Below are 25,832 nucleotides of genomic sequence, written 5' to 3'. Positions count from 1 at the left end.
TAGGATATTTCAGGTAAATGCCAGGTGGACTGGTCCATTTTTAGCCCTGTGGGCCTGTCTAAATTTGTGTTTTTGCGCAAAATGATCATTGTTTGACTAATATGGGGGCCTCAAGATAAAAAAGTGGTCCGGTTTCTGGTCCCAATCTGTCCCTGCTTCCTCTTCATGTCATCTAAGAGACAGACTATAGAGAGCAGCCCTCTCTATGAGAGACTCTCCCGAACCACCGTCCACTCCTCTCTATGAGAGACTCTCCCGAACCACCGTCCACTCCTCTCTATGAGAGACTCTCCCGAACCACCGTCCACTCCTCTCTATGAGAGACTCTCCCGAACCACCGTCCACTCCTCTCTATGAGAGACTCTCCCGAACCACCGTCCACTCCTCTCTGAGAGACTCTCCCGAACCACCGTCCACTCCTCTCTATGAGAGACTCTCCCGAACCACCGTCCACTCCTCTCTATGAGAGACTCTCCCGAACCACCGTCCACTCCTCTCTATGAGAGACTCTCCCGAACCACCGTCCACTCCTCTCTATGAGAGACTCTCCCGAACCACCGTCCACTCCTCTCTATGAGAGACTCTCCCAAACCACCGTCCACTCCTCTCTATGAGAGACTCTCCCGAACCACCGTCCACTCCTCTCTATGAGAGACTCTCCCAAACCACCATCTCTATTGATGGAAAAGTACAAAAACAAGATAGCACATCTTAAGTTCTTCTTAAAAATTCAGTCAATAAGAATTTGATATGTAACACTTGTGGTGGTCACTGGGTTGGTACTCTGTCTTACTCTCTCTGTCTTACTCTCTCTGTCTTACTCTCTCTGTCTCTCTTGCTCTCTCTCCCAATCCCAATTCAATCCAAAGGGCTTTATTGGCATGGGACTCATAAGTTTACATTGCCAAGGCAAGTGAAATAGATATGAAATAAAAGTGAAATAATCAATCAAAAATGAACAGTAAACATTACCCTCACAAGTTTCAAAGGAATAGACACATTTCAAATATTACGGCTATTTACAGTGTTATAATAGTTATTAGTCAATTCAATTCAAGGAGCTTTATTAGCATGGGAAACATATGTTTACATTGTCAAAGCAAGTGAAATGAATAAACAAAAGTGAAATAATCACACACACTCACAAGGAATCACATTGGTGACGTGGGTTGCTGAATGTTCTTTCCACATGAAAATGAGTTCTCCCTACCTCTACCTCCCTCATATCCCCTCCCCTCACTCCCCCCCCTCCGTCCCTCCGTCCCTCCGTCCCTCCTCCCCTGCCCCTGTGTCCCTGGTCATTGTTACATTCCACAGACACACAGCTCACAGGGACATGAAACTTACCAAGAAGGATGACCAGGCAATAGCAGCAGCCCCAGGCTGGTAGGTAGGCCTACAAACCACTGTTGTGTCCTTGAGCAAGGCACTTAACCACAAAATTGCTCTCCATCCATGGGTGCTATTCTAATCAAATCGACAATAAAGTATATATTCACTCTATTTCACAATGGTTTGGTGTGAACATATATCTTTTTAAAGTAGACTGACAATTTTTTATTAGATAGGCCTACTGTAAAACAACATCTGCATTTTGGGCCCTAGCTGGCAGTATGCCAGAACTGTGCTCTAAACGACACTGGTGATGTCATAAGCTTGGAGCGGCGAACACACGCTGGCGTGCGTATCCAATTGCATTGCCCCAAATTCACACCGAGCGTTTCACGTTTTTTTTTTACGTCTGCGACGTAAGTAAGTAAAGACTCTCTGTGAGTGTCTGTCTGTGGCAACAAACAGCGAACGGCTCGGTTTTGCCTGACCTGAAATATGCCACATTCACACAGGATCGACATGTATCACCAAACTAGAAATGGCAATCTTCCCGCAGCCTGACTGAGTAAGATAGCCAGCCACTTGGCTACCTCCTAGCCCAGGTTAGCTGAGTGCAGTCGGCGCATCACGAACCAACAAGCAGCTACCGAGAGAAGATGGCGGAGTACTCTCCTGTCCTGCCGATGAGGGATGGTGGAGCGAGGTTTGGTATCGGACAGCCCATCTTTCCCCGGTCCCGGTCCGGTTCAGAATCCGATAGTGAACTGTCTCAGAGTCTGGCCCGAACCAAGATCCGGTCTTATGGGAGTACGGCTAGCGTCGCGGCTTCTCTTGGCGAGAAATACATAGAGCATCGGGTCACATACAGCGACACTTTGCAGGGCATAGCCCTCAAATACGAAGTAACGGTAAGGTTATTACCGGCACACACACACGTCTTGTGTGAATGTCTTGTGTGTTATGGTTGTGGATATTAAAATGTGAAATCTCATTCACGGCGCATTTGTTTTGATCAACTGTCATGCATGCGAGCATTTTATGGGACCACCTATTTGCTACGCTGTCGTATCATGGTCGCGAGTATAATAAAATCAGGGTTTGCAAGATTAACCTAGCATAGACCTACTACACGATTCAATTATCCTTAGATCTAAACATTTATGACTTAGTCTCATGATACCTGAATGCAACGGACGGACTGAGCAGGCTTCGAACCAGAAACTTAAGTATCAAATTTCATCCCATTCGAGGCCTGAGCGTCCCTGCTCCACATTAGCTACATTGTCACTGTTACATTGTTGCATTAACAACATGGTCATCATGACTCATAACGGAATGTGCTACAGTGTAGCAATGTTGGCTACTGTCTCAGTACCTGTAGGACCCCAGTGCAATAGAATACTGGAACAAACAGGCTACACAAAGGTTCATGTGATCTTGTGTGAGCAACTTCAGCCACATGCAGTGTTTGGTAGTCATCATTCCCATCTCTGTAGCTCACTGTCACCGATTGGTAGTCATCATTCCCATCTCTGTAGCTCACTGTCACCGATTGGTAGTCATCATTCCCATCTCTGTAGCTCACTGTCACCGATGGCCATTGTGGACTACTCCAGTCCTGAAGGAGCACAGTGTGCTGGTTTTCCTTTAATCTGGTGTGTTAGTGTTGTGGTGAAACAAACGCTTGCACACACTGTGTCCCTCCAGGACTGGAGTAGCCCATCCCTGCCCTAGGGGCTTCTAGGAATGTCTGTCTTCCTGACAGACAATGTACTTCCTGACAGAGTACATTGCTCATCTCTCACCCAATAACAACATGTGTTACTACCTACATTATCAGTATTGATACTGTTGTTACTGCCTTGTGTTATTACAATCTTGTTAGTATTGCTATTTATGTTATGACTGCTTTGTGACTGCAGTTATTGATACTGATGTTATTGCTTTGTTAACCTGTTATTAATACTGTTATTGTTTTGTTATACCAGGTTATTAATGTGTTATTACCGTTATATCACATATATGATTCCAGATGGAGCAGATCAAGAGGACTAACAAGCTGTTCAGTAACGACTGTATCTTCCTGCGTAACACCCTCAACATCCCTGTGGTCTCAGAGAAGACCTCTCCCTTCAACGGCCTGTCTCTAGAGTCCCCCGACGGAGATCCCCAGGACCAGGACTTCAAGCCCCTGTGTGTGGGGCAGGACAGGGACACTGAGGAGGACCCCTCGCCGCCTCCGGCCCCTGGCCCTGGGGATAAGGACAGTAGTAGTTATAAACGGCCCCAGACAGAAGAGCTGTCGGCTCAAGACTTCCTGCACAGACTGGACTTGCAGATTAAACAGTCAAAGCAGGCAGCACGCAGGCTCAAAGAAGAGGAAGTGAGGTAAGAGTTGGAATACGCCAATGTGGTGATAGCCAGTCACATGGGTTTCATCCAAAATGGCACCTTAGTCCATATTTAGTACATTACTTTTTGAGCAGGGCCTATTTATTTATTTTTATTTAAGCTTTATTTAACCTCTATGGGCTAGGTGGGACGCAGGCGTCCCACCCGTGGTGCACTCCATCAACAGCAGGTGCATTTCAAGAGCGGCAAATTTGAATCCAAATAAATGTCAAAATTCAAATTTTTCAAACATACAACTATTTTACACCCTTTGAAAGATAAACATCTCCTTAATCTAACCACGTTTTACGATTTCAAAAAGGTTTTACGGCGAAAGCATAAATTTAGAGTATGTTAGGACAGTACATTTACAAGAGTTGTGTGTAATGTTTTGTCAATTCAAAGACAGGGTCACCAAAACCATAAAACCAGCTAAAATGATGCACTAACCTTTTACAATCTCCATCAGATGACACTCCTAGGACATTATGTTAGACAATGCATGCATTTTTAGTTCTATCAAGTTCATATTTATATCCAAAAACAGCGTTTTACTATGGCATTGATGTTGAGGAAATCGTTTCCCTCCAATAACCGGCAGTCAAATCAGCATCACAAATTAAATAATTAAAATTAGAAAACATTGGTAAAATATTATATTGTCATTTAAAGAATTATAGATTTACATCTCTTGAACGCAATCAACTTGCCAGATTTAAAAATAACCTTACTGGGAAATCACACTTTGCAATAATCTGAGCACTGCGCCCAGAAAAATACGCGTTGCGATACAGACTAGTCGTCATGTTGGGGAGATCTAAAATCGAAAATACTATGTAAATAATCCATTACCTTTGATTCTCTTCATCAGATGTCACTTCCATCACAGGTCCATAACGAATGTAGTTTTGTTCAAAAAAGCTCATCATTTATGTCCAAAAATCTCCGTCTTGTTAGCACATGATCTAAGCCCGCCGGACTTCACTTCATGAACGAGGGGAAAAAATATATTTACGTTCGTTCAAACATGTCAAACGTTGTATAGCATAAATCATTAGGGCCTTTTTTAACCAGAACATGAATAATATTCAAGGTGGACGAATGCATACTCTTTTATAACGTATTGGAACGAGGGTACCCAACATGAACTCGCGCGCCAGGTGTCTAATGGGCCATCATCGTTCCATGGCTCTTGTTCGGTCAGATCTCCCTCCAGAAGACTCAAAACACTTTGTAAAGGCTGGGGACATCTAGTGGAAGCAATAGGAAGTGCCAAAATATTCCTCAGCCCCTGTGTTTTTCAATGGCATAGGTTTAAAGGTAATACAACACATCAGGTATCCACTTCCTGTCAGAAAATGTCTCAGGGTTTTGCCTGCCAAATGAGTTCTGTTATACTCACAGACACCATTCAAACAGTTTTAGAAACTTTAGAGTGTTTTCTATCCATATATAATAAGCATATGCATATTCTAGTTACTGGGTAGGATTAGTAACCAGATTAAATCGGGTACATTTTTTTTATCCAGCCGTGCAAATACTGCCCCCTAGCCCTAACAGGTTAACTAGGCAAGTCAGTTAAGAACAGATTCTTATTTACAATGACGGCCTACCCCGGCCAAACCCAGACAACGCTGGGCCAATTGTGCGCCGCACCTATGGTACTCCCAATCACGACCGGTTGTGATACAGCCTGGAATCGAACCAGGGTCTGTAGTGACGCCTCCAGCACTTAGACCGCTGCGCCACTCGGGAGCCTATAGTGCTCTACTTTTGACCATAGCCCTATGTTCGGAATAGGGTGCCATTTGAAATAGTGCACTATATAGGTAATAGTGTGCAATATCAGATTTGCCCCTGGCACACTCAGTGAACCACGTTGAACTGAACAACTGAGTTAACAACCATTTACCGTATCCCTTCTGCATACCACAAGACATGTTCACCCGCTAAGATAAAACCAATGAATCAGCTTGGGGTAGGTAACACAAATCCTCAAGTTTCACAAAGTGGTAGGAGCTAGCAGTGGTTTTCAGACTAGAAATTCAGACTAGCAGTTGTCCTTTAGCCAAGTCTTGTCTTAGTTAAAAGTTGCTTCTTCCAGGCGCATCACTCAAACCAGCAGTCAAATCAGCAGACTGCCTGTCGGCGAGACGTCGAATCAGAAAGCTGCTTGTGGAAGTGTGACGTCCTGCTTACGCAGATGCAGGTGACGGATGCCTGTCGGATTCTGAGTTCCCACTGGCCAGTGCCCCTCTCTCCTGGCCTGCGATTGGCTGCTAGTCATAAATGTTGAGTCATGCAGTCTTCCTGCCAAACTGTGGGTGGTGAGGGGCTGAGATCAGGTGTTGTGTGTGTGTGTGTGTGTGTGTGTGTGTGTGTGTGTGTACTGATGCGTCAGGAGAGAGAGATGTCCATCAACACTGTCTTGGTCTGATCCCAGCCCACCTGACTCTCAGTACAGCCTATCGGTTAAACCTCTCTTACTGCTCAGATTACATTCCAAACGGATGACGTTACACGACTGAGACAAGCAAACAAGCAATGACATGTTTTGTTTTTGCAGAGTAGTTTGTAGATCCCAGACTGAGAAAGAGGGGAAGAGTGACATTGAAAGGGAAGACTGAAAGAGGGAGGGAGGGAGAGGTCCTCCGCCTATTCAACCATTTCAGGAGTGGCAAGGGGAGTAGGGGCCTTTCGAGGGAGTAGGGGCCTTTCGAGGGGAGTAGGGGCCTTTCGAGGGGAGTAGGGGCCTTTCGAGGGGGGTAGGGTCTCTCTAGGAGGGTAGGGTCTCTCTAGGAGGGTAGGGTCTCTAGGGGGGTAGGGTCTCTCTAGGAGGGTAGGGTCTCTAGGGGGGTACAGTATCTAGGGGGGGGTAGGGTCTCTATAGGAGGGTAGGGTCTCTAGGAGGGTAGAGTCTCTAGGAGGGTAGGGTCTCTCTGTAGGGGGGTAGGGTTACTGTAGGAGGGTAGGGTCACTATAGGAGGGTAGGGTCACTATAGGAGGGTAGGATCTCTAGGAGGGTAGGGTCACTATAGGAGGGTAGGGTCACTATAGGAGGGTAGGGTCACTATAGGAGGGTAGGATCTCTAGGAGGGTAGGGTCTCTCGGGGGGTAGGGTTTCTAGGAGGGTAGGGTTTCTAGGAGGGTAGGGTCTCTAGGAGGGTAGGGTCTCTAGGGGGTAGGGTCTCTAGGGGGGTAGGGTCTCTAGGAGGGTAGGGTCTCTAGGGGGGTAGGGTCTCTAGGAGGGTAGGGGGTAGGGTCTCTAGGGGGGTAGGGTCTCTAGGGGGTAGGGTCTCTCTAGGAGGGTAGGGTCTCTAGGGGGGTAGGGTCTCTAGGGGGTAGGGTCTCTAGGGGGGTAGGGTCTCTATAGGAGGGTAGGGTCTCTGGGGGGTAGGATCTCTAGGAGGGTAGGGTCTCTAGGAGGGTAGGGTCTCTAGGAGGGTAGGATCTCTAGGAGGGTAGGGTCTCTAGGAGGGTAGGGTCTCTAGGGGGGTAGGGTCTCTAGAAGGGTAGGGTCTCTCTAGGAGGGTAGGGTCTCTAGGGGGGTAGGGTCTCTAGGAGGGTAGGGTCTCTAGGAGGGTAGGGTCTCTAGGGGGGTAGGGTCTCTAGGGGGGTCGGGTCTCTAGAAGGGTAGGGTCTCTCTAGGAGGGTAGGGTCTCTAGGAGGGTAGGGTCTCTAGGAGGGTAGGGTCTCTAGGGGGTAGGGTCTCTAGGGGGTAGGGTCTCTCTAGAAGGGTAGGGTCTCTCTAGAGGGGTAGGGTCTCTAGGGGGGTAGGGTCTCTAGGGGGGTAGGGTATCTAGGGGGGTAGGGTCTCTCTAGAAGGGTAGGGTCTCTAGGAGGGTAGGGTCTCTAGGAGGGTAGGGTCTCTAGGGGGGTAGGGTCTCTAGAGGGGTAGGGTCTCTCTAGGAGGGTAGGGTCTCTAGGAGGGTAGGGTCTCTAGGGGGGTAGGGTATCTAGGGGGGTAGGGTCTCTCTAGAAGGGTAGGGTCTCTCTAGAAGGGTAGGGTCTATTTGGAATTCAGCATAAGTCAGGCCTGAGCTTGTCTCGCTGACTATGCGTGCTGAGACACAGTCACGTCTGTGAAGATCGGCAAGTTGGCTGGCATGTGCACACTAATGCACGCACTCTCCACACACACACACACACACACACACACACGCACTCTCCACACACACACACACACACGCACTCTTCACACACACACACATACTATTTAAGTTAGAGGAACTGCCAAGTCAGTCCTGAGTCACGCTGGCAGCAGCTGCGGTCTCTCCCTGGCTAGGCCTGGGGCTGTATCCACAAAGTGTCTCAGAGTAGGAGTGCTGATCTAGGATCAGTTTAGCCTTTTAGATCACAGTGAATAAGGCTGACCATATGCTTCCCAGTTGAAACCGTTCCTGCATATATTGTGACTACATTTTGGTTCATTTTGGTGTTCTGCAGGTTTTTTTTCGTCTGTTTGAGCACACAACGTTTTTTCTTCGGTAGCTGAAGTCTACGATCCTTCGTTGGTGATTGGTCAACAGTGCGGATTCTTCAATTAAGTGTTTGTTGTCATTCGACGACAGGCAACTAGTTTTCATGGACATTTTGTTCACTTGAAAAATACTGTACCAGATAATACTGTATCTTAGTTAGTTAAAATTGCGCGACTGAGACTTCGGCAAAAACGTCAACTAAGAAATCTGTAATTCATTTTATCTAAGATTAATTCAGAGTATTTTGAGGAAGTGTACTTGCTGCTACAGTGTATCAAGAGGGACAAACAGTAATATAGATGCTTTTCTTGTTTTTAAAGCGAAGGTATTTTAAGGGAGTATGCAAGAACAGACGTTCACTTCACCTAGCTGAGTTCTGCTAGGAGCAAACCCAACCTATGTATGTGGACGCCTGTGGAGGGAGAACTAACCCTATAGCACCACGCCTACTCTGAGAACGTTGATGCCTACGGCCCCAGAGGGTTGATGCCTACTCTGAGAATGTTGATGCCATCGGCCCCAGAGGGTTGATGCCATCGGCCCCAGAGGGTTGATGCCATCGGCCCCAGAGGGTTGATGCCATCGGCCCCAGAGGGTTGATGCCATCGGCCCCAGAGGGTTGATGCCTACTCTGAGAACGTTGATGCCTACTCTGAGAACGTTGATGCCTACGGCCCCAGAGGGTTGATGCCTACGGCCCCAGAGGGTTGATGCCTACGGCCCCAGGTTGAGACGGCCCCAGAGGGTTGATGCCTACGGCCCCAGAGGGTTGATGCCTACGGCCCCAGAGGTTTGATGCCTACGGCCCCAGAGGTTTGATGCCTACGGCCCCAGAGGGTTGATGCCTACGGCCCCAGAGGGTTGATGCCTACGGCCCCAGAGGGTTGATGCCTACGGCCCCAGAGGGTTGATGCCTACGGCCCCAGAGGTTTGATGCCTACGGCCCCAGGTCTCTAAGGAGACCATAACCTGATCAACCTACAGCTGGGCAGCGTTATGGTTCAGTGCTCTGTGGTTTAACAGCTATGTTACAGGATTCAGAGGAAATGTCATGGTTTCCTTGAAGTGAAACTGGTTTAAACGGGCAATCTGGGATTAGAAAACAACAAGCCGTCACCCTGCCACTTGTTTTGATTAACAGTTGAGGGATGCGGCTGGAGAAATGTAACCACTCTCAAAATGTTTAATACAGAGCTATGGATGAAAGAGAAATACAGTTTTAATTATAGTTTTAATATAGTTTTGAAGCTATGGAGTAAAGCAAGCTTTACATGATCTGAGACTTGGTAGTGGAAACTGGGTTAGATGTTCTGCAGCTGGTTACAGTTATAGTTGGTAACAGGCAGTCTGTGCTGTCACTCTGAGACACACACACACCTGCTGGTCTAATTGGAATGTGGGTTGCCGTGGTGCCTGAGTGAGTGTGAATAATGGATGAACAATGCTCTGGGAGCAGTATGGTGCTCAGGACACACGGTGCTCAGGTCACAGCAGCAGACTGACCTACTCACTAATATCTAATGGTTAAGGTGCTTCCTCTCCTTGTCACCTCCATCTCACCTTCCTGTCCATCTCTCCTTCCTGTCCTCCTCTCTTTCCTGTCCATCTCTCCTTCCTCTCCTCCTCTCTTTCCTATCCATCTCTCCTTCATCTCCACCTCTCCTTCCTGTCCATCTCTCCTTCATCTCCACCTCTCCTTCCTGTCCATCGCTCCTTCATCTCCACATCTCCTTCCTGTCCATCTCCACCTGTCCTTCCTGTCCATCTCTCCTTCATCTCCACCTCTCCTTCCTGTTCATCTCTCCTTCATCTCCACCTCTCCTTCCTGTCCATCTCTCCTTCATCTCCACCTCTCCTTCCTGTCCATCTCTCCTTCATCTCCACCTCTCCTTCCTGTCCTTCTCTCCTTCATCTCCACCTCTCCTTCCTGTCCTTCTCTCCTTCATCTCCACCTCTCCTTCCTGTCCAGCTCTCTCATCTCCACCTCTCCACCTCTCCTTCCTGTCCACCTCTCTCATCTCCACCTCTCCTTCCTGCCCACCTCTCTCATCTCCACCTCTCCTTCCTGTCCACCTCTCTCATCTCCACCTCTCCTTCCTGTCCACCTCTCTCATCTCCACCTCTCCTTCCTGTCCATCTCTCCTTCATCTCCACCTCTCCTTCCTGTCCATCTCTCCTTCATCTCCACCTCTCCTTCCTGTCCATCTCTCCTTCATCTCCACCTCTCCTTCCTGTCCATCTCTCCTTCATCTCCACCTCTCCTTCCTGTCCATCTCTCCTTCATCTCCACCTCTCCTTCCTGTCCACCTCTCTCATCTCCACCTCTCCTTCCTGTCCACCTCTCTCATCTCCACCTCTCTTTCCTGTCCATCTCTCTCATCTCCACCTCTCTTTCCTGTCCACCTCTCTCATCTCCACCTCTCCTTCCTGTCCACCTCTCTCATCTCCACCTCTCCTTCCTGTCCACCTCTCTCATCTCCACCTCTCCTTCCTGTCCACCTCTCTCATCTCCACCTGTCCTTCCTGTCCACCTCTCTCATCTCCACCTCTCCTTCCTGTCCATCTCTCTCATCTCCACCTCTCCTTCCTGTCCATCTCTCTCATCTCCACCTCTCCTTCCTGTCCACCTCTCTCATCTCCACCTCTCCTTCCTGTCCACCTCTCCTTCCTGTCCACCTCTCTCATCTCCACCTCTCTTTCCTGTCCACCTCTCTCATCTCCACCTCTCTTTCCTCTCCATCTCTCTTTCCTCCACCTCTCCTTCCTGTCCACTTATCTGAAAACAGTCTATGGTGAAAATTGCTTGGCTGTGAGTTAGAAATGTCGGTGTTGGTAATTTGGGGTTTATGGTCCAAGCTCTACTGTAGACTATTGAGATGCAGCCCTATTAGGTCACATAGGAGGCCTCAACCCTCTGCAGACTGATCTATCAGCTATTTATAGATCTGCCAGGAAAGAGAGAGGGAGAGAAGGCGGGGGAGTGTGTATCAGGGAAGCAAGGACTAAATGGAGAAGGAGAGGAAAGAAAGCCAGGAAGAAAAAAAGGATCTAAGTTTGGCAGAAAGAAGGGAGAGAGTATGGAAGGGGCTAAGGAGTGATGGAGAGAAGATGGAAGGGGCTAAGGAGTGATGGAGAGAAGATGGAAGGGGCTAAGGAGTGATGGAGAGAAGATGGAAGGGGCTAAGGAGTGATGGAGAGAAGATGGAAGGGGCTAAGGAGTGATGAGAGAAGATGGAAGGGGCTAAGGAGTGATGAGAGAAGATGGAAGGGGTGATGTAAGGCGTGATGGATAGAAGATAGAAGGGGTGAAGGAAGGTACTAAGGTGGAAGGTGCTAAGGAGTGATGGGGAGAAGATGGAAGGTGCTAAGGAGTGATGGGGAGAAGATGGAAGGTGCTAAGGAGTGATGGGGAGAAGATGGAAGGTGCTAAGGAGTGATGGGGAGAAGATGGAAGGTGCTAAGGAGTGATGGGGAGAAGATGGAAGGTGCTAAGGAGTGATGGGGAGAAGATGGAAGGTGCTAAGGAGTGATGGGGAGAAGGTGGAAGGTGCTAAGGAGTGATGAGAGAAGATGGAAGGTGCTAAGGAGTGATGGCGAGAAGATGGAAGGTGCTAAGGAGTGATGGAGAGAAGGTGGAAGGTGCTAAGGAGTTGTCGTGTCTTTGGCATCATTAAAACGGAAGACATGATTATCAAATAACTCTCTGTAATTATTATTACGCGATTAAACTGATTAATCTTGTAACTGTAATTAACTAGAAGGTCGGGGCACCAAGGAAAATATTCAGATTACAAAGTTATAATTTTCCTAATATAACTTTCAGATATTAATATCTGATCGATTAGTCTCCTTTCATGATGTTAGTTTACCTCACGTCAATCTCATTCCAAACGTCGTAAATTGTTGGTTATCTGCACGAACCCAGTCTTCACTATGAGTCATCCATACATCAATTGTCTTAAAATCATTTATTTACTAAACTAAATAATTCACAGAAATGCATAACAAAACAGATATGGTTACAAGGAAATGATAGGAGAATGTGCCCTAGTGGGCTAAACCGGCATGGTGGCTTGTTACACAAAGAAAGGGGGTTGGGCTTGAATGAAAGAGCGGGAAGACTGAGGAAACAGAAAACAGCTATGCCATCGTAAATACAGAATCTTATGCATTCTAAATTACCGCCCATTTGGGAAAGGGAAATGCAATAAATATTTAATCTGAGCTGCGCTTCGGTAGGTTGGTCATAGATGCTGGCCGTGTTGGCCAACAGAGATCTTCCTGTCCTCGGAAGAATGTCACTGGTGGTAAAATGGATACGTTGTAGTATCTTCATTGTGTGTTAGACTGAATACGTTGTCCGTCCTTTCCTAGCCCACGTCTACAGCGGCCTCTGCTAACTCAACGGCTAGGAAGTATCACTTCTGTAGTGAATCAGAGTTCAAAGTTCATACCATTCACAACCAAAGCTCACGCTGAGGTTGGCTTAGTTCTGTACTTGACATGTGTGTCCTTTTACCGCAGAGGCTGCAGACCTCACGTACCCGGAACAGGCTGGTTACATTTCGTCACTGACTTATATAGTGGAGGGGAGAAGGGTGTGTTTCATCGTTTATAACCCCTGTCTCTTCACAGCCGCGGGCCACTGATTGGTCAGGGCTCTTTCCTTATGAAAACACAATTCTCTCATTTGGAAGCTAAAATTACATTTAAACTCCTAACAAACAGTTTCAATAACAAACATTTAAATTGCACAACAATTCGATGTGAATCTGATAACTAGAATGTGTAGACTTTCCCAGGTACAGTTTATGTCGTCCTGTCATCAGTCATAATGTCTCAGATGACAACCGAACTGACATCCATACTCATTAAGTACCTGGTATATTTCCAACTGGTTCTATTACTGAAATATGGTTCCTTTCCCCCCACTTGTTTGATGTTCCCAGACTCTCTATATTTAACAAAGGCTATTTAACAGTCCTTCAGTAGGGTCAGAGAGAGAGGGGAAGGGAGAAAGGTATTTATGGGGGGTCATAAACCTTACCCACAGGCCAACGTCATGACGGAGAGAAGATGGAAGGTGCTAAGGAGTGATGGAGAGAAGATGGAAGGTGCTAAGGAGTGATGGAGAGAAGATGGAAGGGGCTAAGGAGTGATGAGAGAAGATGGAAGGGGCTAAGGAGTGATGGAGAGAAGATGGAAGGTGCTAAGGAGTGATGGAGAGAAGATGGAAGGGGCTAAGGAGTGATGGAGAGAAGATGGAAGGTGCTAAGGAGTGATGGAGAGAAGATGGAAGGTGCTAAGGAGTGATGGAGAGAAGATGGAAGGTGCTAAGGAGTGATGGAGAGAAGATGGAAGGGGCTAAGGAGTGATGAGAGAAGATGGAAGGTGCTAAGGAGTGATGAGAGAAGATGGAAGGTGCTAAGGAGTGATGAGAGAAGATGGAAGGTGCTAAGGAGTGATGGAGAGAAGATGGAAGGTGCTAAGGAGTGATGGAGAGAAGATGGAAGGTGCTAAGGAGTGATGAGAGAAGATGGAAGGTGCTAAGGAGTGATGGAGAGAAGATGGAAGGTGCTAAGGAGTGATGGAGAGAAGATGGAAGGTGCTAAGGAGTGATGAGAGAAGATGGAAGGTGCTAAGGAGTGATGGAGAGAAGATGGAAGGTGCTAAGGAGTGATGGAGAGAAGATGGAAGGTGCTAAGGAGTGATGGAGAGAAGGTGGAAGGTGCTAAGGAGTGATGAGAGAAGGTGGAAGGTGCTAAGGAGTGATGGAGAGAAGATGGAAGGTGCTAAGGAGTGATGGAGAGAAGATGGAAGGTGCTAAGGAGTGATGGAGAGAAGATGGAAGGTGCTATGGAGTGATGACAATAAGGGAGAGAGGAAGTGATGATAATAAGGGAGAGAGGGAGTGATGATAATAAGGGAGAGAGGGAGTGATGATAATAAGGGAGAGAGGGAGTGATGATAATGAGGGAGAGAGGGAGTGATGATAATAAGGGAGAGAGGGAGTGATGATAATAAGGGAGAGAGGGAGTGTGGCAGTGATCAGTTTAACCCTTATTCATCCCAGCCCTCACACCTCTAATAGCAATGGAACATCTCCATGGGAGGGTTGACACACTGAGGCTGGCGCACCATGTGGCTTCTCATTCTCTGTCTACCTCGTTACATTTCGTTACATCAGTCTGGTTCTGTATGGTACTGTGTGGTTAGTAGATGTCAAATCAAATTTATTTGTGACATACACATGCATTAACACCTGCTAACCATGTGTAGCGAAATGCTTGTGCTTCTAGTTCCGACCATGCAGTAATATCTAACAAGTAATCTACCAATTCCACAACAACTACTTTGTACACACAAGTGTAAAGGAATGAATATGAATATGTACATAAAAATATATAAATGAGTGATGGCCAAACAGCATAGGCAAGATGTAATAGATGGTATGGAGTACAGTATATACATATGAGATGAGTATTGTAGGGTATGAAAACATATAAAGCGGCATTGTTTAAGGTGGCTAGTGATACATTAGATCAGGATGGCATAGAGTACAGTATATACATATGAGATGAGTAATGTAGGTTATGAAAACATTATATAAAGTGGCATTGTTTAAAGTGGCTAGTGATACATCTAATACATCAAGATGGCAAGATGCAGTAGATGGTATAGCGTACAGTATATACATATGAGATGAATAATGTAGGTTATGTAAACATTATCTAATATAAATCATATAAAGTGGCAAGTGATAAATTGATTACATACATTTTTCCATTATTAAAGTGGCTGGAGTTGAGTCAGTATGTTGGCAGCAGCCACTCAATGTTAGTGATGGCTGTTTAACAGTCTGATGGCCTTGAGATAGAAGGTGTTTTTCCAGTCTCTCGGTCCCAGCTTTGATGCACCTGTACTGAACTCGCCTTCTGGATGATAGCGGGGTGAACAGGCAGTGGCTCGGGTGGTTTATGTCCTTGATGATCTTTTTGGCCTTCCTGTGTCATCGGGTGGTGTAGGTGTCCTGGAGGGCAGGTAGTTTGCACCTGGTGATGCGTTGTGCAGACCTCACTACCCTCTGGAGAGCGTTCCGGTTATGGGCGGAGCAGCTGCCATACCAGGCGGTGATACAGCCCGACAGGATGCTCTCGATTGTGCATCTGTAAAAGTTTGTGAGTGTTTTTGGTGACAAGCCAAATTTCTTCAGCCTCCTGAGGTTGAAGAGGCGCTGCTGCGCCTTCTTCACCACGCTGTCTGTGTGGGTGGACCTTTTCAGTTTGTCCATGATGTGTACGCCGAGGAACTTAAAACTCTCCACCCTCTCCACTACTGTCCCGTCAACGTAGATAAGGGGCTGCTCCCTCTGCTGTTTCCTGAAGTCCACGATCATCTCCTTTGTTTTGTTGACGTTGAGTGAGAGGTTATTTTCCTGACACCACACTATGAGAGCCCTCACCTCCTCCCTGTAGGCCGTCTCGTCGTTGTTGGTAATCAAGCCTACCACTGTAGTGTCGTCTGCAAACTTGATGATTGAGTTGGAGGCGTGCTTGGCCATGCAGTCGTGGGTGAACAGGGAGTACAGGAGAGGGCTGAGAACGCACCCTTGTGGGTCCCCAGTGTTGAGGATCAGCGGGGTGGAGATGTTGTTACCTACCCTCACCACCTGGGGGCGGCCCGTCAGGTAGTCCAGGACCCAGTTGCACAAGGCGGGGTCGAGACCCAGGGTCTCGAGCTTAATGACGAGTTTGGAGGGTACTATGGTGTTAAATGCTGAGCTGTAGTCGATGAACAGCATTCTTACATAGGTATTCCTCTTGTCCAGATGGGTTAGGGCAGTGTGCAGTGTGATGGCGATTGCGTCGTCTGTGGACCTATTGGGTCGGTAAGCAAATTGGAGTGGGTCTAGGGTGTCAGGTAGTGTGAAGGTGATATGGTCCTTGACTAGTCTCTCAAAGCACTTCATGATGACGGAAGTGAGTGCTACAGGGCGGTAGTCATTTAGCTCAGTTACCTTAGCTTTCTTGTGAACAGGAACAATGGTGACCCTCTTGAAGCATGTGGGAACAGGGGATAAGGATTGATTGAATATGTCTGTAAACACACCAGCCAGCTGGTCTGCGCATGCTCTGAGGACGCGGCCGGGGATGCAGTCTGGGCCAGCAGCCTTGCGAGGGTTAACACGTTTAAATGTTTAACTCACGTTGGCTGCAGTGAAGGAGAGCCCGCAGGTTTTGGTAGCGGGCCGTGTCAGTGGCACTGTATTGTCCTCAAAGCGAGCAAAAAAGTTGTTTAGTCTGTCTGGGAGCAAGGCATCGTGATCCAAGACGGGGCTGATTTTTCTTTTGTAGTCGGTGATTGACTGTAGACCCTGCCACATACCTCTCGTGTCTGAGCCGTTGAATTGCGACTCCACTTTGTCTCTGTACTGACGCTTAGCTTGTTTGATTGCCTTGAGGAGGGAATAGCTACACTGTTTATATTCGGTCATGTTTCCAGTCACTTTGCCCTGATTTAAAAGCAGTGGTTCGCGCGTTCAGTTTTGCGCTAATGCTGCCATCAATCCATGGTTTCTGGTTGGGGAATGTTTTAATAGACGCTGTTGATACTACATCACTGATGTATAGTTATCAGTCTGGTTCTGTGTGGTTAGTAGCAGTATAGTTATCAGTCTGGTTCTGTATGGTACTGAGTGGTTAGTAGGAGTATATTTATCCATCTGGTTCTTTATGATACTGTGTGGTTAGTAACAGTATAGTTATCAGTCTGGTTCTGTATGGTACTGTGTGGTTAGTAACAGTATAGTTATCAGTCTGGTTCTGTGTGGTTAGTAACAGTATAGTTATCAGTCTGGTACTGTGTGGTTAGTAACAGTATAGTTATCAGTCTGGTTCTGTATGGTACTGTGTGGTTAGTAACAGTATAGTTATCAGTCTGGTTCTGTATGGTACTGTGTGGTTAGTAACAGTATAGTTATCAGTCTGGTTCTGTATGGTACTGTGTGGTTAGTAACAGTATAGTTATCAGTCTGGTTCTGTATGGTACTGTGTGGTTAGTAACAGTATAGTTATCAGTCTGGTTCTGTATGGTACTGTGTGGTTAGTAACAGTATAGTTATCAGTCTGGTTCTGTATGGTACTGTGTGGTTAGTAACAGTATAGTTATCAGTCTGGTTCTGTATGGTACTGTGTGGTTAGTAGTAGCAGTATAAAAATCAGTCTGGTTCTGTCACCAGGTCTATGTTTACTCTGGTGTCTGTGAGGAAACAGAGGAGCGTGCTTCTTGTTTGAGCAAACACACTATGACTAGGGTTTGAGTCTGACAGACAGACAGACACACACACACACACACACACAATTGTGGTCTGAGATGGCTTTAGTTAGCAAACACCCAGCTTATATAAATCAGCCGGGCTAGACAATCTGGACCCTTTGTTTCTAAAATTATCTGCCGAAATTGTTGCAACCCCTATTACTAGCCTGTTCAACCTCTCTTTCGTGTCGTCTGAGATTCCCAAAGATTGGAAAGCCGCTTCAAAGGGTGGGACACTCTTGACCCAAACTGCTACAGACCTGTATCTATCCTACCCTGCCTTTCTAAAGTCTTCGAAAGCCAAGTCAACAAACAGATTACTGACCATTTCGAATCCCACCGCACTTTCTCCGCTATGCAATCTCGTTTCAGAGCTTGTCATGGGTGCACCTCAGCCACGCTCAAGGTCCTAAACAATATCTTAACCGCCATCGATAAGAAACAATACTGTGCAGCCGTATTCATCAACCTGGGCAAGGCTTTCGACTCTGTCAATCACCACATTCTTATCGGCAGACTCAACAGCCTTGGTTTCTCAAATGATTGCCTCGCCTGGTTCACCAACTACTTCTCTGATAGAGTTTAGTGTGTCAAATCGTAGGGCATGTTGTCCGGGCCTCTGGCAGTCTCTATGGGGGTGCCACAGGGTTCAATTCTTGGGCCGACTCTTTTCTCTGTTTATATCAATGATGTCGCTCTTGCTGCTGGTGAGTCTCTGATCCACCTCTAAGCAGACGACACCATTCTGTATACTTCTGTCCCTTCTTTGGACACTGTGTTAACTACCCTCCAGACGAGCTTCAATGCCATACAACTCTCCTTCCGTGGCCTCCAACTGCTCTTAAATGCAAGTAAAACTAAATGCATGCTCTTCAACCGATCGCTGCCTGCACCTGCTCGACCGTCCAGCATCACTACTCTGGACGGTTCTAACTTAATATGTGGACAACTACAAATACCTAGGTGTCTGGTTAGACTGTAAACTCTCCTTCCAGCCTCACATCAAACATCTCCAATCCAAAGTTAAATCTAGAATTGGCTTCCTATTTTGCAACAAAGCATCTTTCACTCATGCTGCCAAACATACCCTCGTAAAACTGACCATCCTACCGATCCTCGACTTCGGCGATGTCATTTACAAAATACAAAATAGCCTCCAATACCCTACTCAATAAACTGGATGCAGTCTATCACAGTGCCATCCGTTTTGTCACCAAAGCCCCATATACTACCCACCACTGCGACCTGTATGCTCTCGTTGGCTGGCCCTCGCGTCATACTCGTCGCCAAACCCACTGGCTCCAGGTCATCTACAAGACCCTGCTAGGTAAAGTTACCCCTTATCTCAGCTCGCTGGTCACCATAGCAGCACCCACCTGTAGCACGCGCTCCAACAGGTATATCTCTCTGGTCACCCCCAAAGCCAATTCCTCCTTCGGCCGCCTCTCCTTCCAGTTCTCTACTGCCAATGACTGGAACGAACTACAAAAATCTCTGAAACTGGAAACACTCATCTCCCTCACTAGCTTTAAGCACCAGCTGTCAGAGCAGCTCACAGATTACTGCACCTGTACATAGCCCATCTATAATTTAGCCCAAACAACTACCTCTTCCCCTACTGTATTTATTTATTTATTTATTTTGCTCCTTTGCACCCCATTATTTCTATTTCTACTTTGCACTTTCTTCCACTACAAATCTACCATTCCAGTGTTTTACTTGCTATATTGTATTTACTTCGCCACCATGGCCTTTTTTGCCTTTACCTCCCTTATCTCACCTCATTTGCTCACTTTGTATATAGACTTATTTTTCTACTATATTATTGACTGTATATTTGTTTTACTCCATGTGTAACTCTGTGTTGTTGTATGTGTCAAACTGCTTGCCTTATCTTGGCCAGGTCGCAATTGTAAATGAGAACTTGTTCTCAACTTGCCTATCTGGTTAAATAAAGGTGAAATAATTGTTTTAAATAAATATGGTGTGTCTGTATGCAAATAGAGGGAATTCACTGGATGTTATGTTTGTGTGTGTTATTTAGTTTTATTAGTCACATGTACAGAATACACATGGTATACACCGTCCAATTAAATGCTTACCAGCAGGTTCCTTCTGGACAATGCAACAACAATATGAAATGATAAAATATGAGAATAGGAACATAAAGTAAATGTGTCAGTAGAATAAACATGTTAGCATCAGTATAATACAGGAAGGGATCAATAATAGTGTAATATTTACATGTGTTTTGGGGAAGGGGGATTGGGGGGGCAAGTGTTTAAATTATGCAGTATTTAGCAATAATAACAGTCTGGTAGCAGCAGTTGTGATGTGTGTGTGTGTAGCATGAATCTGTGTGTGTGTGTGTGTGTGTGTCTGTGTGTGAGTGGATGAGTGTATATCTGTGTGAATGTGGATGATTGTATGTCTGAGTGGGATGAGTGTATGTCTATGTGGGTATGAGTGTATATCTGTGTGGGTGTGAGTGTGGATGAGTGTATATCTGTGGGTGTGAGTGTGGATGAGGTGCGGAAAGTCTGCATGTGGTCAGTCCAGTTTAAGTGTGTGTTGATATGTGTGTGCGTGCTAACGTGTGTGTTCTGTTTGTTCACAGGGACAGTGAAGAGGAATACACACTTCCTGTTTCATCATACCAGGAGATCTAAAGGACACACTCGTTTACCTGAAGCCCTGATTAACACCCATCCACCCACAAATCCACCCATCACTGCTTCCTACCTTTCCCTTCCTGTATCTTTCTTTTACCAAACCATGACACGGGACATCATGTCTAAGTGTTTGAACTGAGGATTCATCCTTTGCCTTTTTAATATTAGTATCATATGTTGTATTATTAGTATTCTTCTGGTTTTGTACTGTTCAACTGCTGTCAATCATCTGAACAGCAGGTAGTCTGTTACTATGACACTCATCTACTCACTACAAGTCTACATGCTGCTGCTGTACAGAATAACCCTCTGGTCTGTGTATACCACACACACATACATACACAGGAAACACACAGGTGTGTTTGGGGGATTAGTTCGATACTGGCTTTTACCCTAACTCTGATGATCCAATCCCTCCTAGAATAGCATCAGTCCACTAGATGGATGGATAGATAGATGGAGAAGCCTCCATTATTACCTCCTCTTCCTCCTCCTACTCCTCTCTTCCTCCTCACCTCCTCCTCTCTTCTTCCTCCTCTCCTCCTCACCTCCTCCTCTCTTCTTCCTCCTCTCCTCACCTCCTCCTCTCTTCTTCCTCCTCCTCTCTTCCTCCTCAGTGTTTGAAACTAGGCTGCGTCCATAATGGCAGCCTATTTATACCCCACATTGTGTGCGTCCCAAATGGCTCCCTATTCCCTATGTAGTGCACTACTTTTGACCAGGGCCCGTAGAGTTCACTACTTTTGACCAGGGCCTGTAGGGTTTTGGTCAAGAGTAGTGTATAACATAGAGAATAGGGTGCCATTTTGGATGTATCCCTCGACTGAATTCTCACCAGAAGCTGTGGATGGGAGGGGTGGTGAAGCTGTGGGTGGGAGGGGTGGTGAAGCTGTGGATGGGAGGGGGGGTGAAGCTGTGGGTGGGAGGGGTGGTGAAGCATTTTAAATGTTTACCTGTTTAGAAGCATTCATTGGTGACATAAAGGGAAAACTCTTTTGAAGTGTGAATGTGCTGTTGTTTTTAAGTGTGTGAAATACTGTACAAATTAAACCATGGCTGAGTTTTAATGTGCTTTTTTTTCTTGATTTTTGAGGATGAATAAATGCAACTTTAAAACAGACTTCTCTTGGTTGCCTAGTTGTTTTTGTTGATGATAAATGTCGTTGTACATTTTACTGAGTTCCGCTCCTCTAGTCTTGTGTGGCATCCTTCCAAATGTCATCTGGTTGACTGGACTGTGAGGTGAGAAGCCTGGGCCTCTGAGGCTACCCACCCCTCTGATAGTTGAATGTTTCAAGAAAGAACAATTGAACATGTTGAACAGCTTCATGTGTTTCCATTGGACCAGAGAGGATAGATGTAACTATATGGGGAATCATCTGGAATGTGACTCAATATTCAAAGTTATGCCTTTCTTCTTGATATCTTCTAGTAGCAACAGCTCTCTCTCGATCAATAACCATATTGACTGAAAATCCTGCCTCTTAATGTCAGGTAGCAACATGAGGAACTACAATGTCTCACACAAAGTTTACATCCCAAATAGCACCCTATTCCATATTAAGGCCCATAAGGCTCTGGTCAGAAGTAGTGCACTTTATAGGGAATAGGGTGCCATTTGGGATGAAGTCTTTGCTATTCTCTTTACCGGAGTTAACTACACATATAAAGAAAGGCAATGTTTTAATTGCTTTTACATTTTTGGAAAAAACATCACACATATTTACATTTAAAAATACTTCATTTTGTATCTTTAGAGTGGTAGTATACATGTTCAATATACTGAGACATATAGAAGGTGGGGACAGATCTAGGATCAGCTTGTCCTCCCACAATCCTAACCTTTACCATTAGTGGGGAAAATGTACAACTGATCCACGATCAGCATCTAGAGGCAACTTCCCACTACTACCCATTTTGCAGAAATCAGATAGAGGGAAATGACACAAACAGGGCCCCCTGGAGGGCCCCAAAGGAATTACCCCAGAACGAAGAGGATGGACATACAGGGCTGAAATGATATTGGACAACACAGCTGTTTTTGGTTGAGTTAAAAGCCTTAATACAATAGATTTTACATTGATGCTGGATTGAAAAAACATTAATTAGAATATGATAGGACAGATTACATAGAATGAATACATTTAGATATATGTGTACTTGCTGCAAAAGTCTATTGCAAAGACATACATATTACCTGCAATCGATGAGAAAGCTACAGTTGGAACTCTACTATCAGACCCATCTCTGTGCCAAATGGCACCCTACCTCCTATATAGTGCACTATTTTTAACCAGAGCCCTATGGGGCCTGGTCAAAAATAATGCACTAAATAAGGAATAGTATGCCATTTGGGAAACAACCTTTCCACTAGGCACAGATGTCAATTCAACGTCTATTCCAAATTAGTTCAACGTAATGACGTGGAAACAACGTTGAGTCAACCACTATGTGTCCATTGGGATGGTTGAACACTCATTCCCCCTCAGTAGGTCAACATTTCACTCCTCAAGGTAGTCAAAGCTGTCATCTAGTAAGTTAGATCAGTCAGTCAGTTGATTTGACAGAATAACTATTGAATTTCCCCTTCCCAATTGAGTCAGTGCCATTCAGTGACATCGGACTATTGCTGATTGTTTTCTAGCTGTATAGTTGAATATATACTTTCAGTGATAATATTACCATCATTGCATTCCAGCTTTCTGGAATGTCAAATACAATATGTTTTTGCCTAAATTGTTTATTTTTAATACATAAAGGTCATACCTTTCATCTCATAGAGGCCGAATCCTAACTTGAGATCCACTCGCTTTACTCAAACTTTCACACCAAACTCCCACTGACATCAAGGCAAGAATTCACACCAAAATCAGAGTCAGTTACTTTCGGGGATCATCAAGTCAAGTTTGGATTCTGCTCATTGTGAGTGAGTCGTAAAGCCAGGAGTTTTTCCAAACCATGTTACCAGAACAGGAACAACTCTAGGCCCTATTCATAGGTTTATCACAGGTTTATCAATCGTCATACATTTCCAGTAGGTTTTTTGAAGGTTGGTCGTAGGTGTTTGAAGGTTGGTTGTTGTTTTTTTTAAGGTTGGTTGAAGATTACAGGCTGCCGTAGATCCTCTTGATGGTCTCTCCCTCACCCTTCTCAATGATGCCCTTGTCAATGTAGGAGTCCACTTGTTGGTCCATGAAGTCCCTCAATTTGGACAGGTCGTAATCTGGAATAAGATACACAAGGATAGAGACAGATTACAATCTAATCTGGAAAAATGTGAACTAGAATTGTGTAAATCCTGAAACGAAACGTAGGCTGAAAATAATTAGCATGTCATATCATAGGAAAAGACACTGCATTCACACAGTGCGCAGTTCGGATTTGACATCTTAAGCCCAAATATATCATACTTTAACTATAACAACGATTTATTGACTTAAATGGTTATGCAACATCATGAGTAAGCTATGGCCATCGTCTTTCAGCTTGAAAAAGTGTATTTCTACTGGTGTGGTGTTTAAGAATCCGTAGATGAGAGCCAGGTGCTTTCACAACAAGTAGTTTTGTTGGTGTTCAAACAATCATTTATCTGATAAAGGATCAGCATCCTATCAAGACACTATGGAATATACATGTAAGTGTACATAGAAGGGGTAGGAGCTGGGAGGAGGGAGGAGGAGTGTGGAGGAGGGATGAGTGTGGAGGAGGAGTGAGGAGGAGGTTGTGATAATGATGGTGATATGGAGTCAAGCAGAGAGAAGTGTCCATCTGTTCCTCTAGCTACAGTATGTACTGACAGAGAAGTGTCCATCTGTTCCTCTAGCTACAGTATGTACTGACAGAGAAGTGTCCATCTGTTTCTCTAGCTACAGTATGTACTGACAGAGAAGTGTCCATCTGTTCCTCTAGCTACAGTATGTACTGACAGAGAAGTGTCCATCTGTTCCTCTAGCTACAGTATGTACTGACAGAGAAGTGTCCATCTGTTCCTCTAGCTACAGTATGTACTGACAGAGAAGTGTCCATCTGTTCCTCTAGCTACAGTATGTACTGACAGAGATCTGTCCATCTGTTCCTCTAGCTACAGTATGTACTGACAGAGAAGTGTCCATCTGTTCCTCTAGCTACAGTATGTACTGACAGAGAAGTGTCCATCTGTTCCTCTAGCTACAGTATGTACTGACAGAGATCTGTCCATCTGTTCCTCTAGCTACAGTATGTACTGACAGAGAAGTGTCCATCTGTTCCTCTAGCTACAGTATGTACTGACAGAGAAGTGTCCATCTGTTCCTCTAGCTACAGTATGTACTGACAGAGAAGTGTCCATCTGTTCCTCTAGCTACAGTATGTACTGACAGAGAAGTGTCCATCTGTTCCTCTAGCTACAGTATGTACTGACAGAGAAGTGTCCATCTGTTCCTCTAGCTACAGTATGTACTGACAGAGAAGTGTCCATTTGTTCCTCTAGCTACAGTATGTACTGACAGAGAAGTGTCCATCTGTTCCTCTAGCTACAGTATGTACTGACAGAGAAGTGTCCATCTGTTCCTCTAGCTACAGTATGTACTGACAGAGAAGTGTCCATCTGTTCCTCTAGCTACAGTATGTACTGACAGAGAAGTGTCCATTTGTTCCTCTAGCTACAGTATGTACTGACAGAGAAGTGTCCATCTGTTCCTCTAGCTACAGTATGTACTGACAGAGAAGTGTCCATCTGTTCCTCTAGCTACAGTATGTACTGACAGAGAGCCACCCTGTACCACTGCCTAGAACAAACACACCACACATGTACGCTAGCATGCACATACACACACACACACATCTCTAATGGAAGGAGCTGGGCCAGGGTAAATACAGTAAGTGGTGTGTTACCCAGGCGACCACTCTGTTTCTATGACTGTGTAATGTTGTCCCCCAGCTGTACTGAACAGAGAGAGACAGACAGAGAGAGAGAGAGACAGAGAGACAGACAAAGAGAGAGAGAGAGATAGAGAGACAGACAAAGAGAGAGAGATAGAGAGACAGAGACAGAGATAGAGAGACAGAGATAGAGAGACAGAGAGAGACAGAGATAGAGAAACAGAGACAGACAGAGAGAGACAGAGAGAGAGACAGAGAGAGAGAGACAGAGATAGAGAGACAGAGAGACAGTGAGACAGAGACAGAGAGAGAGAGACAGAGAGAGATAGAGAGACAGAGATAGAGAGACAGAGAGACAGAGAGACAGAGACAGACAGAGAGAGACAGAGAGAGAGAGACAGAGAGAGAGAGACAGAGATAGAGAGACAGAGAGACAGAGAGACAGAGACAGAGAGAGAGAGAGAGACAGAGAGACAGAGACAGAGAGAGAGAGACAGACAGAGATAGAGAGACAGAGAGAGAGAGACAGAGAGAGAGAGAGAGAGAGAGAGACAGACAGAGAGAGACAGAGACAGAGAGACAGACAGAGAGAGAGACAGAGACAGAGACAGACAGAGATAGAGAGACAGAGAGAGAGAGACAGAGAGAGAGAGAGAGAGAGAGAGAGAGAGAGAGAGAGAGAGAGACAGACAGAGAGAGACAGAGACAGAGAGACAGACAGAGAGAGAGACAGAGAGACAGAGACAGACAGAGATAGAGAGACAGAGAGAGAGAGACAGAG

General features: G+C 45.7%; 2 protein-coding genes across 4 annotated transcripts in view; one reads left to right on the top strand and one right to left on the bottom strand.

Moving 5' to 3' along the window:
• The first annotated feature begins 1,790 nt into the window (after window positions 1–1,790).
• lysm2 (LysM and peptidoglycan-binding domain-containing protein 2) lies at window positions 1,791–21,311 on the top strand. The gene is given in 3 exon segments (NM_001173878.1): window positions 1,791–2,240; window positions 3,365–3,720; window positions 20,137–21,311. Coding segments are annotated over 3 exon segments (660 nt in total). The 5' UTR covers window positions 1,791–1,988; the 3' UTR covers window positions 20,189–21,311.
• A 546-nt stretch (window positions 21,312–21,857) lies between these two features.
• The window catches only part of LOC106562528 (secretogranin-3), a 32,982-nt gene continuing 29,007 nt past the window's right edge, over window positions 21,858–25,832 (bottom strand). For all 3 annotated transcript variants that reach the window (XM_014127459.2, XM_014127461.2, XM_014127460.2), the window contains one exon: window positions 21,858–23,414. In XM_014127459.2, coding sequence (XP_013982934.2) covers window positions 23,296–23,414 — 119 coding nt within the window. In that variant the 3' untranslated portion in view covers window positions 21,858–23,295. The remainder of the gene's footprint in view (window positions 23,415–25,832) is intronic.

This window comes from Salmo salar, chromosome ssa11 (genome assembly GCF_905237065.1).
Source record: "Salmo salar chromosome ssa11, Ssal_v3.1, whole genome shotgun sequence".
NCBI lineage: Eukaryota > Metazoa > Chordata > Actinopteri > Salmoniformes > Salmonidae > Salmo > Salmo salar.
Note: the sequence above shows the minus strand (reverse complement) of the source record. Positions and strands in the feature narration are given on the sequence as shown.